At 36.4% G+C, this 18,423-nt stretch overlaps 1 protein-coding gene across 1 annotated transcript in view; it reads right to left on the minus strand.

Moving 5' to 3' along the window:
• Positions 1-6,813, minus strand: part of LOC107549408 (supervillin-like) — a 59,653-nt gene extending 52,840 nt beyond the window's left edge. Inside the window, exons 1-3 of the mRNA XM_016230479.1 lie at positions 6,498-6,813; positions 2,804-2,864; positions 2,210-2,295 (exon numbers count right to left, since the gene is read on the minus strand). Coding sequence (XP_016085965.1) covers positions 2,210-2,295; positions 2,804-2,864; positions 6,498-6,552 — 202 coding nt within the window. The 5' untranslated portion in view covers positions 6,553-6,813. The remainder of the gene's footprint in view (positions 1-2,209; positions 2,296-2,803; positions 2,865-6,497) is intronic.
• Between the last annotated feature and the right edge of the window lie 11,610 nt (positions 6,814-18,423).

Genomic DNA, 18,423 nt, shown 5'->3' on the forward strand with positions numbered 1-18,423 from the left:
GTGTCCTCTTTTGGAAGGCCAAACAAAGTAGTTTCGCTTTCGCAACGAAACGCAGTGTCACACACGGTGGGCTAGAGTGAGTGGAGGCCGGCAGCCTTGAGTACGGCGCGGCCGGTGGATTCGACGAAGGAGCGGCCGGCGGGCTTGCGGCAACCACATGTGACGACCCCGGGCTGGACTCCGCTTCGTCCACGGTGAAAGCCGTTCCGGCGATCCACAGCGAGCCAGAAATCTTGCTTGTTTGTAGGTGACCAAATACTTATTTTACCGAGGAATTTACCAATTAATTCTTTAAAAATCCTACAATGTGATTTTCTGGATTTTTTTTTCTCATTTTGTCTCTCATAGTTGAGGTATACCTATGATGAAAATTACAGGCCTCTCTCATCTTTTTAAGTGGGAGAACTTGCACAATTAGTGGCTGACTAAATACTTTTTTGCCCCACTGTATGTATATATACTGTATGTATATATATATATATATATTTTTTTTTTGTCCCAGTCCAGCCCTGATGCCATGTGTTTTATGAATTTGAGACTTTCTGCTCCAATTTCCAATCCAAGATCTTTTTAGGCCTTAATTTGTGGAAGGGCTAATTAAGACTTTTTAAGACCTGAAGTAAGGTCAAGTGTGTCTTACTTGCTTAGCTTAATCAATTCTATAAATAAGTTATTTTTATTTTTATTACTTTTATCAGGCACTTTAATATATTTTAAGTAACAGTATGAGTGTGTTCAGGTTATGTCATGTCAAGTTTTTAGCCAAGACTGCCTTTTTTAGCAGTTTTTAGTTTTTAGCCCCGTCATAAGTTTTTCAGAACACCTACTGTTATCAGCAAATTTACAAAACACACACACACAAACAAAGGGAAACAATGTGGACTTCACCCATCAGGAATTAATTATAGGTGAAAAGTGGGTGTTATGCGCTAGAATGGGGCCAAACCAAATGTGAGCGTTTTAAAACAAATGTCTCAACAGTTATTTGGCTATTGAGTAAATATCAAATAGCCTGTGTGACGTCAGCGGACAAGGACGATCGTTTAAGAGGAACAATGTTATTACATTTTGATTAAAGGGGTCATATGATGTTGCTAAAAAGAACATTATTTTGTGTATTTGGTGTAATGAAATGCGTTTATCCGGTTTAAGGTTCAAAAAATACATTTTCCACATACTGTACATTATTGTTTCTTATTGTTTCACCTTTCTGAAACGCGTCGATTTAGCAAGCCTTCTTTCTTTGCGTGAACATTTGGGCAGTGTTATGCACATCTTTCCACATCTTGACGTAGACATGTGGGGGCGTGTTAGAACGAGCCGTTTTAGGAAGCATGGTGGACTCTGAACTTTTATAAAGAATATCTCTTTGGATTTGAGACTTTAGTCTTTGCAACTTTACAGATCTTCTTTATGCACCAAGAGCTTGTAACACTCCAAAGAGAAAGGAAATTGAAATTGAAATCGCATCATATGACCCCTTTAAAGATTATACAGACAAACTAAAAGACAAGTTTATCTTTTGAATTACAAGCATAATAAATCGTTCACAATAAGACCAGGAACATGCATTGAGAAATAATTTTAGATTTTTTTTTAAGCAATAAAATATGCTTCAATTCAATAAAAAAAAAAACTGCATTTATAAAAAAAATAAAAGGCAGAATATGATGTAATGCAAACATTTATTTTGGAGATGCCAGCTCCACAAAATCATGTTCACCAATTTTCTGGACTGGCTTACAGTACAAACACTTTTACAAAGTATCTTGGCAGTCTTTCACACATCTGTCACATTTTCAGGGCCAGTAAGCAAGACAACTTGTCCAACAACAGGTGGCCTCCAGCAAACCAAATATAGGTCATCAGCGTCCCATCCCCCCCCAACCAAATAACCTCCATGTGTCCAGGAACCAGACAATGCTAATTGAAAGAACATAGTTTCGAAGCAACCTGTGAAAACTTTGATCAATGCACTATGGCTAGCATTGTATACTTTGTTACTTGCCATTTTAGCAGACCGTTGTCATCTAATGTGAATACAGAATGTCGCATGTGACTATATCAGGGAGAGACACCCTAAAATTGAATTTTGCTAAGTTTGTGACAGAACTCGTGCTTCCTGGTTTAGTGAGTCAAATACTTTCTAGTATATAATAGCCAAGATAAAGATCCACACAGTTGAAGTGTTGATGTATATTGTACTTACCCTTGGGTGTACTTCCCAGCAGACTGACATCTAATTCTTTGTTGGTTCCCTCGTATTTCTCTTCAAACAAGAACTCTTTCTGGAAGCTGGACAGAAAAAGAAACCAGCTTTAAATTTCAATATATTTTGCATATGTTTATAACAGAAACAAGAGGCCTCAGAACTGCCTGCTTTTGTTGAAGCAGCACCTGAAAAGGGATCAGAATCTTGGCAGAAATCACACAGTCACATCCAAAAAAATGTGAAATGCAATATCTTCACATAATGTTATTTTCCACAACAGGAAAAAGTATTTTTTTTTATAAATAAGACTAACAAGGTTAAGAAATATTTTCCTAACAGCAAATAATGTAACAGCACCATACAGGACTAAAATAATTAGTTGGGAGAATAAATATAACTCTTTTTATTAAAAACAAACATCCCACATCACAAAACATGAATGCATCTGGAGGTACACAATGTAGTCCTATTAAATTTGTTCAAGCCTTATAAAAGACATTTAAAAAGACTGAATTTATGTTGGTGTGGATCTTTTACACTGAGCTTATAAAAGCACTCAAAACCCAAGTTACATAAAAATAAGGATCTTACCTAACAGCTCTCCGTTGTAGTTTGGAATTGCCAACTTTAGGAGTTGTTTCTCCTGTGAAGCCTGTGTACACAAAAGAGAGCATAGCCTTCAGACTACAAATACTCCTGCTGGTGACAGGAATGATCAGCAAAAGATGTTTCAAAGGCCCCATATGAAGGCCAGGAATGAAAACAATAGCATCAATTTCATGGATGTCAACATGGTGCTGTGACCATAGTTGAACAGACTTATTTTTGTATGTAAACTGCCTGTATGCTTTTTCAACGGTTTTGTTAGTCAAAGTGCCCACCATGTAATGCGCAAAGTCATCTGTTTCTAATCTGCATCCATAACATTACAAAACATACACTCACAGACCACCTGAGTGGAAATACACCATTATCATTAATAGTAAGGATATGAAAAGAATACAGCAATGCAGTGATAATGAATTCTGCCCAAAAAATATTATTACTATTAATAATAATACTTCATTTTATAGTGTTAGGGCAAATAAATTGATAATAAAAATCTAGAAAATTCTTATTATTACTTGTACTGTTAATACTAATTATTAATACTATTATAAATAATAATACTAAATAAATAAAATCAAAAGTTTTGTTTATGTAAAAAAAAAAAAAAATACATTCATCAATACTGGGTGATAACCAGTGATGCCAATATGTAATCTCTTTAAAAAAAAGGGGAAAAAAAAGAAAAAAATGTACTCAGATGGAACTAATTTAACAGTTTTTTGTTAACATTCACATGATCAATGTAATGAAATGACTTCTACTGGTGTTGTTATCCAGGTGTGGCATCAATTCTATGAATAAGCACATGGACATCTGACAGACTCACAGAGGGATTGGAAGAGCAGAACATGTTTCTCTATTTTACCCACAGATCAATAGACTGACCACACATTCACCCACACAGACCAAACACCCTTTTTGACATTCAGAAATTCAACATTTAAATATGTTAATCTACAATAAGAACTGTGCTGGTTAGATGAAATTACCACCTCCTCTCTCAATAAAAACCATCTGAGAAGAGAAAGTGAATGAGAGAGCCAACTGATGGACTCTGTTTTGGTACGGAGTTTTCACAGCTGGGATGAGTATCTGCTAAAAACATTCCTCACTGCCTAAAAATCTCCTCTCACTTCAGAGTCACAGGGCCAATGGACAAGGCAACATCAACTGGAGGGGGATGGAAAGAGAACTTAGAAGCTAGGTGGAGGCTAAATAAAGTAGATTAGTGCTGCTATGCCTGATATAAGTAGTTTTTTAGCTTCAAAGAACAGTGAATTCATAGTAAATGACAGAAGCCCCTCTGTTCTGGTACTGTGCACTGAGGACATCTTCCTGTACCATATGTTACCAATGTGTTATTGTTGCATCTGGGATAATTCAACTACAAAGCCATTGCCGTTCATGCAAACCAAGTGATTAATAATGTCAGCGTTAAAAACAAAGCGTTGACCATTTTAATTTGTCCTCAGTAAATTAACACTACAGGGTAAATTAAAAGTTAACGACAATGTTTACCAGAAGCAGAAACAACAACACAAAACCATCATGCAAACAGTCAGTTCGTAATGCAGATAAACTGGACCGATCACAACAATTATCCTAAGCACTCATCTGGTCTTGTTCAGAGCACCCACTGCTAACAGACATACATGGAAATCCACAACATCTTGGCTCTGTGCCCTCTTAAGTACAGATGCTAATCAGACACAGTCAAGTGCGACATTTGCAGCACTTTAAATGGCATGTGTGTTATTCCAAAGGCCTGTGACACACCAACATACCTCTCCGATCAATAACAAGCATCATATAGAAGCTGACTGCACTGCTCTGAACCTTGTTAAGGTTAATTTTATGTTCCAGCAAATCACACACCTGTTTTCCAGCACAGTCAGTACCAAATAATTTGGTGACTGATAAACTTGCATGACTGCAGGGTTCAGTCACTGATATCTGGCATTAGTCGGAGTAGAAGCACATGTTTGGTCATATGACGAGATCATAAACTCAATGCTCTCTGGCTTCTAAATACGGTCACGGTTTAGGCACATTTAGTAATTAACCACAATGTAAGTAAAATAACAGAAAATGTATTTAACAATTATTGTATTATTAACTATGAAGAAAGATTCAAATGAATCACATTTCAACAAATATACACTACCATTCAAAAGTTTGGGTCGATAACATTTCTTAATGTTCTTGAAAGAAGTCTCTTGTGCTCACCAAGACTGCATTGATTTGATCAAGACTACAGTAAAAACTGTAATATTGTAAAATATTATAATTTAAAATCATTTCTATATTTGAATATATTTTAAAATGCAATTTATTCCTGTGATGGCAAAGCTGAATTATCAGCATCTATTACTTCAGTCTTCATTGGAACATGATCATTCAGAAATCATTCTAATATGCTGGACTTGGTGCTCAAGAAATTTTTCTGTTTCAGTGTTCAATGCCAAAAACATTTGTGCTGCTTAATATTTGTGGAAGTCGAGACGCATTTCTTTTTTTCTTTCTTTGATTCTTTGATGAACAAAGTATAAAGAACAGTAAAGAGCACAGTAAAAAATAATGTTTACAGAATATTTTTATTTCAAATAAATGCTGTCACTTTTGGTTAATTTAATTAATCCTTGCTCGATAAAAGTATTAATACACACAATTTACTGAGCCCCAAATGTTTTGAATAGTAATGTATGATCTAATAAATATTTCTAATAAATTGGAACATTTAACTTTCAAGTACAATTAAGAAAGCAAAGTAACTGACAACTAATCACTTAAAGTCATTAAACTATATGATAGTCAGCAAGTGGAAAACACAGGGCCAAAATGTGACAGTCAGGAGTTATAGTAGCACTTGTCTTAACTAATAAAGGATTAGTCTTCAAGAGAAATAGGATTAGTCAGTGTGGACACAGGAAGTGTGCCATCACGCATAGGTATGGCGACACCTACAGTAAATCATGATTTGTACTGTTTAATGTTTTAATACTAGCTCAACTCAAAACATTCTTCAATGCCTTCAAACGAGTGTAAAACTGTAATTTACTGATTCAAAGACAGAGAGGAAGATCTTAAGAGTCTTAAATGAGACAGCTGGTGTCTACATTCCAGGAAAGGGCGAATTAGGTGATGGGGAATCTCTAAAAACCATTCATACATTTACGCATTAACCTATTTACATTTAAAGCATGTCAAAACACTGACTATTACAGGATTCTTCAACTATGATCAAAAACACATTAAATATTTGAATGAAAAAGATAAATTATAATGAATTTTGATGTACAAAATGTCCAAAAGTGCTTTGCTGGTCACAAACACCTGCTATAAATGTACCAAATGCACCATTTAAGAACACACAAGATAAATGGAAAAGCATGTGCAGTTGCGCAAGAGCACAGACCAAAACAAAACCATTAAAAGGCAATACCTCGAGTCGAATTCTCTTAAACTCACTAAAAGACTCAACTGCAGAATTTAAACATTAAAAACATATTAGCATCTAAACCACAAAATGCGAAAGACACAACACTTATTCTGCTTCAAAATGCCTCAGTTCTCTTCATTTTGAGTACTTCTGTCCTTGGAGGCTCTAGTACCATTAAGATCCAAGCAGACATGTGGCCTGTCCCATACCGTCCCACCCCAACTGCTATTTACTCACCTTGGCACAACTTCACATGGTTGATATAGTTGGAGATCCAAGGGTTCCGGTACATATTGATAAAATAAAATGAGGGGTGGACGACAGAAAAGAAAAGAAAAAGACCAGAGAGGAGGGGGGGATTGTGAAGGACCAAAGAGAGGAGGAAAATAGGAGAGAGTGAGAGAGGACTGCAGAAAGGCAGCAGTGTCTGAACTGCAAGGTGATGCAGAGTTAGCTGCAGCAGTCCTGGGACAGCCAGAGAAGGGAGGTGGGGAGAGAGAGGAGAGAGAGAGAGAAACGCTGTGAGAGGAGGAGGAGAACAGTATCTCTCCAACACTATGACACTATGCTGACAGAGAGCCTTATGCTGTCTGTGTGGTTTCTAATAAATGTTAGCTAATAAGATTAACAATACTGAGGCTGGGGGATGAGGGGAGAGAGAGACATTTATAGAAAGATATGGTTGAATTTTCAGTAGCGGTTGCGTACACTAGCAGCTGCAAACAGTGGATGTGTGTTTAGCTTTTAGGACAGCTGAAAGGGTGAGAAAGGAACTCAAAGGTGTCTCAAAGGAACTAGAAATTCCACTCATCTCTGAGCAATGACATATGTGTGGTACTGAGAGAAAGAAAGAGTGGAAAAGCAAGATCTCTGTCACGAGGACGTAACCTGCGAAGTCATATTGTTGTGCTAAGTGCTCAAAGGAGGGACAAAATAATTGACGACGTGTGTAGCAGAAAAATCATTTGATTTATGGACTCATCAGGTTTTTCCCGCTCTGTCTTCCCAATATCAACAGATGATGCTGTTAAATAGGTTTAGATTTTTTATATTTACTTTCCTGGTCCCTGTGGTGTAGGGGGAAAAAAAACACACACACTTCCTTGCTTGAGTTTTTTCTCAGGAATACCGAGGAGTTTCAAAAGAATTGCCTTGTCCAAATACCCACACTTTGCACTTGACTTCTATGACATTTTCTGTATTTGGCCCCAGTGTTTAAGTGAGGATGAAGACCACAAGTGTGTGTAGAACTTTTCATTACCTGATGGGACACACTTGTAGTTTTGTAAAAATGCAAGTGTTTACATAGCTTTATTTTAATTTTAAATACTTTTAAAATCAACTGAATTAGTATCTGTATTTAGCCCTCTAAACCTGAACAGACCATATTCTGCTGCTGTGAGAATGTAGTCAAACTGAATAACATTATAAAAAAAATGCATTTAAAAAAAATGGGCACTGTGTCACAAAAGAAAAGCGAGGCAGTATGAAGATGAAAAGACATTGGACAATGAGAAACAGGCCAGTGTGGAACGGAGGGAGAGTAGACAGCAGTGGCGAGAACTAAAACTCTGTGTGCATTCAAGCAAGCAGGGCATTTAAGCACTTGTGTACATGCAGAATGGCATTTGCCCTGCACTATTTCTGGCCTATTATCCTGACTGCAATGTTTCCACTGCAATACTTGTCATTCTCATAGACACACAAACAAATGCCCTTAAGGATGGCCTGAGATCCATCAAAAATCAAGAATGTGTCAATGAGTGTCTCAAGTGGCCAGAGAAACCAGCTGCTGTTGTTCTTGACAATCACAGAGCCACTTCAAGATACGGCGCATCAGTGTCTGATGGAGATCAGACTTCATCACAGACCATGATTAGGAAATCAAAGACATTCCAGAGACTGAACTAATATCTAAAATAATCAGCACTTGTGTCCCCGTCGGGATATAACTAAAGGCCGAAAAGGGATGACATCACCGTGTGACTCTTGAGGAGGGCATGTGCACTGCCTTGTCATTACAAATAATGTAATCTACTAGTTCCTCAGAGACTGGTTCACTTTCTCAGATGACAAATAGCACAAATATGACATCATCCCTTGATCCAAGACACACCATCTAATGACACAGTCTCATGCACATGTGCTCAGTATTTACAGCTCAAACTGTTGGGCTTGGTTTAACACATAGGCGTAATTTGCGGGTGGGACATGTCCCCACCACTTTTTGCCTGGGTCGATATTGTCCCTACCACTTTTTGAAAATAATTAAAAATATATAGTGAAAGGTATGTATTAAATGGAAAACAAGATCAACAAATCATTCTTCATAATCTAATTAGGGTGACAAAACATTTGACTCCTTACGCATGCATAACTTGTGCAGTGCAATAACGACGTGATTTGCAGCTGTTGCACTTTTCGTAATGTCATTAGGCTATAGCATTTTATTTTAAAAATGGAGAGCTTCCTTGTGCCAAGTAGGCCTGCCCGCTACTAAAGATTTTCCTAGTCAACTAGTCGCACGTTATATGAAATTATTTAATATAATAATATATTAACCATACTTCAATATAAGCTATAGGCAGACGTATTAGGCTAGAGCCTATTCCGCGCTCAAGCTCGCGCATAAAGCAATTGCCTCAAAGCACCAGCAACGTGATTATGAACGTGTCGGGGGGGAAATAAGACATTTTAATTATTTATTAATAAACTAGTGCTTTCTGACTCGCCATCTCCAAATGGACGTGCCTTTAATAGAAATGCACCTTTTCATACGAACTACAAAATGAAAGAATATTACAAAATCGAGTGGGCGAGTTTTCCTTATATTTATTTTATTATTCATATAAAAATTATAATGACCCGTTTTGGTTATATTTACTATTAATTGCAGAAGGTGCGCTCCGCAAAAATGATGGTTTGAATATTGATGGTTCTCACGCTAAAGTTAAGTAAAAGACCGCTTCTTAAACCAGAGAAGGTGAACATGTTGGTATTCTTGTGGGGGGGGGAAACAAAACATGCAAGCACTGTCACCGGCAGCAAGTTTAGTTTTACTTTACTTCTTGTTTTGTTTTCATTTTGAAAAGCTTATCTTTGCTGTTTACCTGACGTTATGCTATGGAGGCTTTTTTGATTCCTCAGTGTTTGCTAAATGTTCTGTAATTTATTAGTCATTATATAGCCTAATACACACTGTAAAAAATTACCGTGAATTTAACGGTAAAAGACTGTAAAAATGCTACAGTAAAAACCTGTTAAATGGTTAACGGTAAATACAAAGGTACAAAACAGATTTCAGTACTTCAATAAGGTTGGTATATTAACATTATAAGTTAATGAAATTACGGTATTTAACTGTAAATTTAAGTTAAAACCGTAAAACCTAAAACGTTGCTACCGTATTTTTTACGGTAAAATTCCGGCAACCACAGCTGCCGGTTTTTTACCGTAAATTTTACTGAATTTTTTTTACAGTGCAGCGTGTAGGCCTATGCCATGCCTCATCTTATTCGTTTTGGTTAATAACGTTTTGTAAGCTAGTTTGTCATTGAATCTTACTGTTTTATTGTTGTGCATTTTTAATTAAAATGCACAACAATAAAATTGTTGAGATTTTTTTTTGTCTTAAAAGGTGAAAGGTGTATAGATGCAAGCAAAACAGACAATTATATTTTATTGTAAAACCTGACAAGATCGTGAAATCGAAAGTGAAAGCATCCGAAGCCCGGCTTATAACATGTCAAAAGAGGAACTCCCGTTCACAAAATTCAAATCACAAATAATACTACTGATGAAAAAGAACGGGTTGAATGTTAACTACTTTCGTTTCCATATAACTATAAACTACGATAAAAGTTCATCAGCATGCATTGATTAATAGCATGTTGTAGCGCAAAAAAAAAAAACCGTGCTTGTGCAACCAACTGAGAAAGTTAATTGCAAAAGAGCGACCAGTGGGAAGAATGAGTCTGGAGCCCTGAACTGCCCAACTCACTCTGTCAATGATCTAGCACCCCCTCAGCACCTGCGTTCAAAATTCTCTGGCGCCGCCCCTGGTACATCGATGTATTTTTGAAAAGCAAAAATTAAGTTTGTCCAACTCTAAACCCAGTCCCCAAGTAAATTAGGTTATTAAATAAAAAAAAACTAGCAAAATGAGTTGCACGGTGTCCCCACCACTTTTCAAAGCAAAGTTACGCCACTGGTTTAACACCATCTGCACGCTACAGTAGTAAATAAGATTAAAGTGGTCAATGGTGACAAACTCAAGCAAACAGAAATAGTGGAATTATGAGACAAATTAAGCCAAAAGGCCATGCAGTGGGTCTAAGCTTAAATCCAGAGTTTAAAAATCACATGTTAGCCTAAGAATTGCTTCCTGTGTACCAGAAAATTTCATAAATCAAAGCAAAGAGACTTGGCCACAGTTTGATTTGTTTAATTTTATTTTAAGCATCTACCATCTATCAAACAATACTGTCAAACGTCCCGGGGCAGGCAAATAAACAGATAATAAATGAGTGGAAACATGTAGGAAAGCTAGGAAAAAAATATGATCAACTTTTAGCAATTAAAAGGTACAATATGCAAGTTTTCACCGCTAGAGGGCGCGTGTTCAAAACAAACAAAGAAACAAAGGCGTAGTTTTATAACGCCGTGACTGAGTGTGGAATCATGGGAGTTGTCGTCTTCATCCCCACAGCTGACGGGACTCAGGCAGAAATCATGTTCATGGATGAGCTAATGTATTAAAGATTTATTAACATTGTAGTATGAAGCAGAGTGAGGCGGAAAGCCGTCGAAGCGAAACGAGGCCGCTGAAGCAATTGCTAATGAGAGACGAGAGTGACACACGGCTCGAAAGCAGCGGAGCTTTTATTATGCCACACTTTAGCGCTTCCACTCCTTCTGGTCATGCGTATGTGGGGTAAAGCAGCGCTGTTTTATTATACTAGATACGTTTGAAAGTTCTGTTATAATGCTACTCGGTGCTGTTGACGCAGAATTCATATTTAAATAGTCGTTTTGCGGCTTAATATTTACAAATAATAGTGGGAGTGTGCGCACGCGCGTGCGTGTGTCTGTGTGTATGTGTGTATCGGGGTGGAACTCCGCTGTGCGTGATACAGAGAGCGCGACCATAACGTAGAGATCGAAATGACATGCCGTCATGTAAATAATGTAAATAAGATAAATAACAAGGCTATTTAGTTTGTTTAATTAAAGAACAAGGTATAGACCTTTTCTATCATAAAGGTAACTTTAAATGACTTCTGTTCTGATCTGGCTCTATAGAGAAAATATAATTAAATAAAATTAACTTGACCTTCAAGGGGGGCGGGGGTGCAGCGGCAACAATACTACAGCGAGAATAAAAGTTACGCCTTCTTTCTTTGCAAATCTTCCCACACAGTGAAGTAGACATGTGGGGGCATGTTTGAATGAGGCGTTTTAGGAAGGTGTGGCTGAGCGTTCACTTTTACAAAGAATATCTCTTTGGGTGTCAGACTTTAATTTTTGCGACTTTACAGATCTTCTGTATGCACGAACAGCTTTTAACACTCTAAAGACAAAGGAAAACATGAAATCGCATCATATGACCCCTTTAAGCTTTTCTGACATTTGGTTTTCTAATAGAACTAAATGATCTGCTAAATAAAACCAATCCAGTCTGAAGTATTCTGCATAAATGTATTCTGTATGTCATTTTATTATTTTCAGATGTACTGTAAAACCCTGAAGGTGCTGCCTTATCTTGTGCTGAATTATATGAAGAAAGATTAACTGCATCTCTTTAGATGGGTATCTGTCATCTTTGCCGTTTGAATGTTAGATAGTTGGGTTTCAGAAATATGAATGTAACATTTTCCCCATTACATTCAGAGTTGAAGTAGAATAACTGTACCACAGTCTACAGATCCAATGTAGCTCATTTGGCGGATGCCATTTCAGGTTGCTGTAATGAGACTCAAACAAAAAGGAGCAATGCTAAACTAAATGACGACCATCTATAAAAAATGTGAATTGATTAAAGGCTAGAAACACATCAAGATTCCATTTATGTTAAAGCTACGGAACCTGAATCATTAAACAGAATGTGAATAATATGCAAAAGGAATCATGATGCATCAGTCAATCAATGCTTCACTTCACCCCCGTAATTGATGTAGCAGAATTAAATCTTAGCCCTCTATGGGATATCGTCATTTATAAATGACACTAAGAAAATTGCATTTAAAATACAATATTAATGTTCAACCAACAAAATTGTATTTTAGTGATGTCAAATGACATCCCCTTCAACCAGTAAAATTAAAATTTATTAGCCATGTGATTCACATTTTTTGTAAATTAGTAAAGGAGACATTAGCACATGTTAGGTCACATGCTCTCAAGGCTCCATAGTAAGCTAATTTTAGACTAGAAAATACATATAAATTCAAATTATAAAATAATATATTTGTACATCCAAATGTTTTCTCTAAAGTTTGTCATTTTTTATGCACTTTTATAAAAACAACAACTCGGAGACCAACAAATCTGAGCGTCATGTATAACTGACAAAGTCCTATTATGTGATGCATATTTTGTGTAGCTGGCACTATTGACCAGCATTGACAGGCAGTATAATAGCCTTTATGCATGTGTTTTAGGTTCATTTTTGTAAGATTTTTGGAAGATGAATAGACAAATCTGTACTTATTTCAGAAAGTATTGATAATAGTGATATGAGTGCATCAGAAAATCAGGTTGTAGTAATAAAACAAGTTGTTGAGGACCATGGAGGATAGAAGCAATGAGGTTGAGGGCAGTGATGAAAAATAGGTTGTTGTGGAAGTCAGGCATTTGGGTACATTATTGTATGCCAGTTTGAAAGATGTGATCCATACAACAACCAGAGGTCAGGAAAGATGCCAATGTCTATTGGCGTTACTATACTGACAGACAGAAATACTCCAATGATGAATGCAAAAGTCAACATCTACTTGCGTGCGGTTTGTGTAGGGTACACTGAAAAAGAGTCTTGTTGACTTTCACTTATGCTACGATAATGGATTTAAAATTCCAAGATGAAACAATGTTAAAGTTGTTTTAATGCTTTTGAAACACTAAGACATGGTTTTTCAGACAGTGAAATTGCATCTGAATTTGAGTCAAATTTTAGACATTTTCACGAGCGAGTTCCAAATCAAATATAGCAGCACAAGAAAAAAATTGAATGTTCATAAAGATTTTAAGTTTTTTGAAACTATAAAACCTTTTCACTTATTTTCAGATAGTGAAAAAGCATTTGATTGTGTGTGTAGTTTGTTTCAATTTCAGTTTCAATTTGTCAAAAATAATTTATCCTAATGGGACAATGTCAGTTATAAACGACGGATCCCTAAAAAAAAAATAATAATAAAAAAAAAAAATGGTTAAAGGTCAGATGCAGAAAACTAATTTTGGAAAATGATTTTACTCCTAAATATATATAAAATATGAAGTCAATTATTTTTATGCTGTAAATTCACAATTACTCCTATAGAGGGTTAGATTGTAACACAGAAGAATGAGCTGATGACCCAGTACACTCTTAAAAATAAAGGTGCTTCAAAAGGTTCTTCAAGCGATGCCACAGAAGAACCATTTTTGGTTCCACAAAGAACCATTCAGTCAAAGGTTCTTTAAAGAACCATCTCTTTCTTACCTTTTTATAATCTGAAGAACCTTCAGATGTTAAAGGTTCTTTATGGAACCATTTAGCCAAAAAGGTTCTTCTATGGCATCGTGAAGCACCTTTATTTTTAAGAGTGTAGGTGGTAGGTGACTGGTAAACTATCACGGAGTCCTGTTTCAACCACTCATTGGTCACCTGATTTGGGTCAGTACTATGCATCAGGACAAGGTCAGGAAACTGTCCACTCATTCCACATTACATTTACCTAAAATTACCACTCACCCCCCCCCACACACACACCCACAAACACCCCCACACAGACCGACAGACACGCACGCACACACACACACACACACACACACATTTACAGACAGACACACTCACACCCACAGACACACACACACAGACACAGACACACACCGACACATTCACAGACAGACACACACACAGACACACTGATGTACAGAACGAGATGCTATTTTCTTCTCATTTAGAGTTGTAGTGTAAGACTAGTGAAGGTGGCAGAGACTCACACACACACACACACACACACACACACACACACACCCCTCGATCATAAAAAGGGAATGTGTTTTCTGGGTGACTGACTCTGGGTTCTTTCTTTCCTTTGTCTGAATGGCTGCGCTGTGTCAATGATGTGACTGTACCTTTATGTTGAAAGCAAAAGAAGGTTGTGTGTGTGTGTCTGTCTCTAGGGCACCAATGGCAAGTCACCTTCTAAAGAAAGCCAACAGTTTTAGTCATGGCTTTCAAACCCAGCTTACAGAAAAATATAAATAAGTGCCTGTATGTATAGTATATTCACAAACAGAACACAATACTCACAGAAAAAAAAGTGTTTTTGATTGTTGCTAGAGCACTATTGTTCAAAAGTTTGAGGTCAGTAATATTTATTTCAATTATTTTATTTAACAATGTAATAAATTGACCAAAAGTTATAAGTAAAAGACGTGCAATGTTACAAAAGATTTATATTTAAAATAAATGCATTCTTTTGACCTTTCTATTTATCAAGGAATCCTGAAAAAAAGCATTATGATTTTCACCAAAAAAAATAATAGCACAAGTGTTCTAATAATAAGAAATGCAACAATTTGGAATGATTTCTGAAGGATCATGTGACACTGAAGATTGGAGAAATGGCCACAAAAAAATTCAACTTTGCTGTCATAAAAATAAATTACATTTTAAAATATATTCAAATAAAAAAAAAGTTATTTTAAATTGTAATAATATTATTATTTCACAATATTACTGTTTTTACTTTCTTTTTGACCAAATAAATGCAGCCTTAGTGAGACTTTCCAAAAACTTACCAAAAGAAAAAAAATTACCGACCCCAAACTTTTAAAACAGTAGTGTACAAATGTATATGAAGAATGTCTTTGCAGTATTTAAGAAGCTGTCAACTTAACTGTTCAACTTTCTAAAAAGCATCTCAAGAGTCTCGTGTTCGGTTTCATTTGTTGCGTTCAACCACTTTTGAATTCAAAAATGTGTTCAGATGTCTTTAGTCTTTGATATCACAAAGCTTGACACATTTCAGTGACTCCAGATAATAAGTCATTGCTAGCCAGTTAAGCTTAGCTAAAGCGAGTATATTTAGCATTTGGCTAGTTAATTTACAGCAAACACGTAAGCCTGTCATACTATTAAGGACTACAGACACAAATACTCATCTAATGGAAAATTATATTGCAGTGTGGAAATGGAGTTAAAATATTTACATAGCTTAAAAGCTTATCCAGCAGTACAGAATGTGTTTTCAAGTCCTAATCACATCTGACTGCATATGGATACAAGCATAAAAGCCTAATTTCCTCTTCTGGCCTCATGTTGTACAGAAAATAGTTTGTAATGTGTATCTGCCATTTGTGGGGATCTATTTTGGTCAGAGAAGTAATGGAGAGAGAGAGCAGGTGGGGTCACTGGACAGCTGTTGAGCATGAGGCTTCGTTATTTAGGCTTACTGCCCGCACACACATACACGCACACACCATTAAAGGATGAACAACTTGGCAACAGAAAGTGGTCAGAAAAACATAATGGCTGTGTCTGAAACCTAAGGTCAAACCTAAGAAATATATAGTGGCACTGGTCACAAATTGAGAATTTGTTCCCTTATTTTAGTAATTTGTACCCACGTTGTACTAATTCCCTCCCTTGTTTCAATTAAATTAAAATGAGGGAACAGCTTAGTACAACTATTTAATAAAACAAGGGAATGAATAAATATAAGTAATGGAAATTAATTCTTAATTCATATCAACGATTTAACTAAAAAATGAATTAAATTACAGTTAAATTAAATAATATATGATAAATTAAATAATAAATTAATAAAACTAGGGGACAAATTCTTAATTCGTGGCCACGATAATATATATTTTTGTTCAGATGTCATGTGCGGGGCTCCGTACAAATGTCATTAGTTGACAAAAACAAAAAAAAGGGACATTTATAAATAAATCTACTCCTTCAGAAACTATTTTTATTGTTTCCACCAAACAGCCGAACTGAACAAACAATATCATGGGCAGTGCAGGACAAATCTCAGACCAGATGAAGATATATAAATAGGTAGAATGTTATGCAAACATCTTTATACCGCTGTATACATTATTTAGCTTTCAAACTTATCCTATAGTATGCCATTTCAGATGAGATGTGATCATTTAAACCCAGTGTAACAAGCAAAATAAGTACAACAAATAATATGTTTAAAAGCATTCTTAGCAACTCCACGCAGTCCAGTTAATACAAAGGATTGGCCTAGAATAGTAAGAATGAGTCATTGAGAGATTTTAAGGAATTCGTCAGGAATGTGAGGTAACAAATGCCTTTTAGGATTCAAATCCACTTAGTTCAGCAGTCTATATAAGCACTTTCTGTCACTGTCTTTCCATGTCTGTCTCATATCAAAGTTCCCTCAGTCTTAATGGACACTGCGCAGTCTCTCTGAACTCTCAGTCACTGATACTGACCCACTTTACTTGCAGTAAGAAACCAGATATACTGGGATTCATGGGTTCATTTAACATACACAGACTAAATCATGTAAGAAGACAATTCATTAAAATTACATGCTTTTTCATATTTCACCATTCTGAAACTCTAAAAAAAAATGTTAAACAAATATCAGAATGAAAAAAGGAAAGAAAAAAAAAAAGACAAAATGTGTCCAAATAACTTACTGTAGCAGTAATGCTTTGTATCAGACGTGCCTCACTGGGGAAAGTGGACTACGGTCTCTGTGTTTCAATCATGAAAGGGTTAAATACAGAATAATACTCAGGACAGACGTATTCGCTGCTCTTCAGAAAAGATGCATCGGCTCTGGAGAAGGTCAGAGAGCGAACAAGCAACAGGAAGAGGGGAGGACAGCAGAGGGTCATGTGGTACTGACACACACACACACACAAACAAGCGCCCCTTCACTGTCAATCACACCCCCTCTACAGGAGTACTGTGTGGCAGCTAAAGCTTCATGTGAAGACAAGACAGACATCAAAGGTTTTCTAATATAGCACGGTGCTTTCCCACCGCAGCCATGCCATAGCAGGCCTCACAGAACGGGCAGGGAGTAGAGTAGTGGAAACGTGATCCTGTGACATGAAAGCACAAGGACAAAGTGAAGTTTGACACACTGATGTGATGTGTTAGTGAGCTAAAGCATGAATGCAGATTACAGTAATATAAGTATGGAATGAAACATTGCAGGGATTCAAGGTTTTATAAAGGAGTCTAGTCTAGATGAAGATAACAAGAGATCACATACACAAACAACATACAGAACTACCACATTTTGCTACAAGTTTGTTTGCTTCATATAATAATTGCTGTTAATAGTGTTCATCGTCTGTGTGATTATGTCTTTAATTGATTTTTCTGTACATTTCTGCCATATGTACATTAACTGACAGTCACCACTGATAAGCTACCACTAAATATTGTAGAAACTTAATTTGCTGTAAAGTTGCTTTGCAACGATTTGTTTGTTTGTTTATTTGTTTATATAGCACAGTTTAATGCAACACCAGGGCCCTGTTCTTCGTACGTCGCTTATTACATCCGAGATGAAATGTCACATCCAAGATGATATCATCACGCTAATCAGGATCTGGCTAATTCGGTTCTTTGAACGCAGCTGTTGTTGATGATTAGTATGACTGGATTGAGTTATCGGAGATAATTGCGTGTTCATGGGTTGGTTTAAAAGGGGCTCTGTATCGACACTCGAAACCACGATCAGCAATGCAGCGATTGGGTGGCGGCAAGACAGCAACGTCATAACATCAATTACAAAAGACACCTGACAAAAAAACTTGACAGATTTTTGGACTTTTATAAGGAAACAGCCAAGCGAACAAAACATGATTCCCAATTATTTATATTGCCGATTTCTAATATTTGTACAGGCTTTACATTTTTATTTCAATGTAGTAATTAGCAATTCATTTAATTTTATATTTGAAC

Source organism: Sinocyclocheilus grahami, unplaced genomic scaffold (genome assembly GCF_001515645.1).
Source record: "Sinocyclocheilus grahami isolate Dianchi unplaced genomic scaffold, SAMN03320097.WGS_v1.1 scaffold371.1, whole genome shotgun sequence".
Classification (NCBI taxonomy): Eukaryota; Metazoa; Chordata; class Actinopteri; order Cypriniformes; family Cyprinidae; genus Sinocyclocheilus; species Sinocyclocheilus grahami.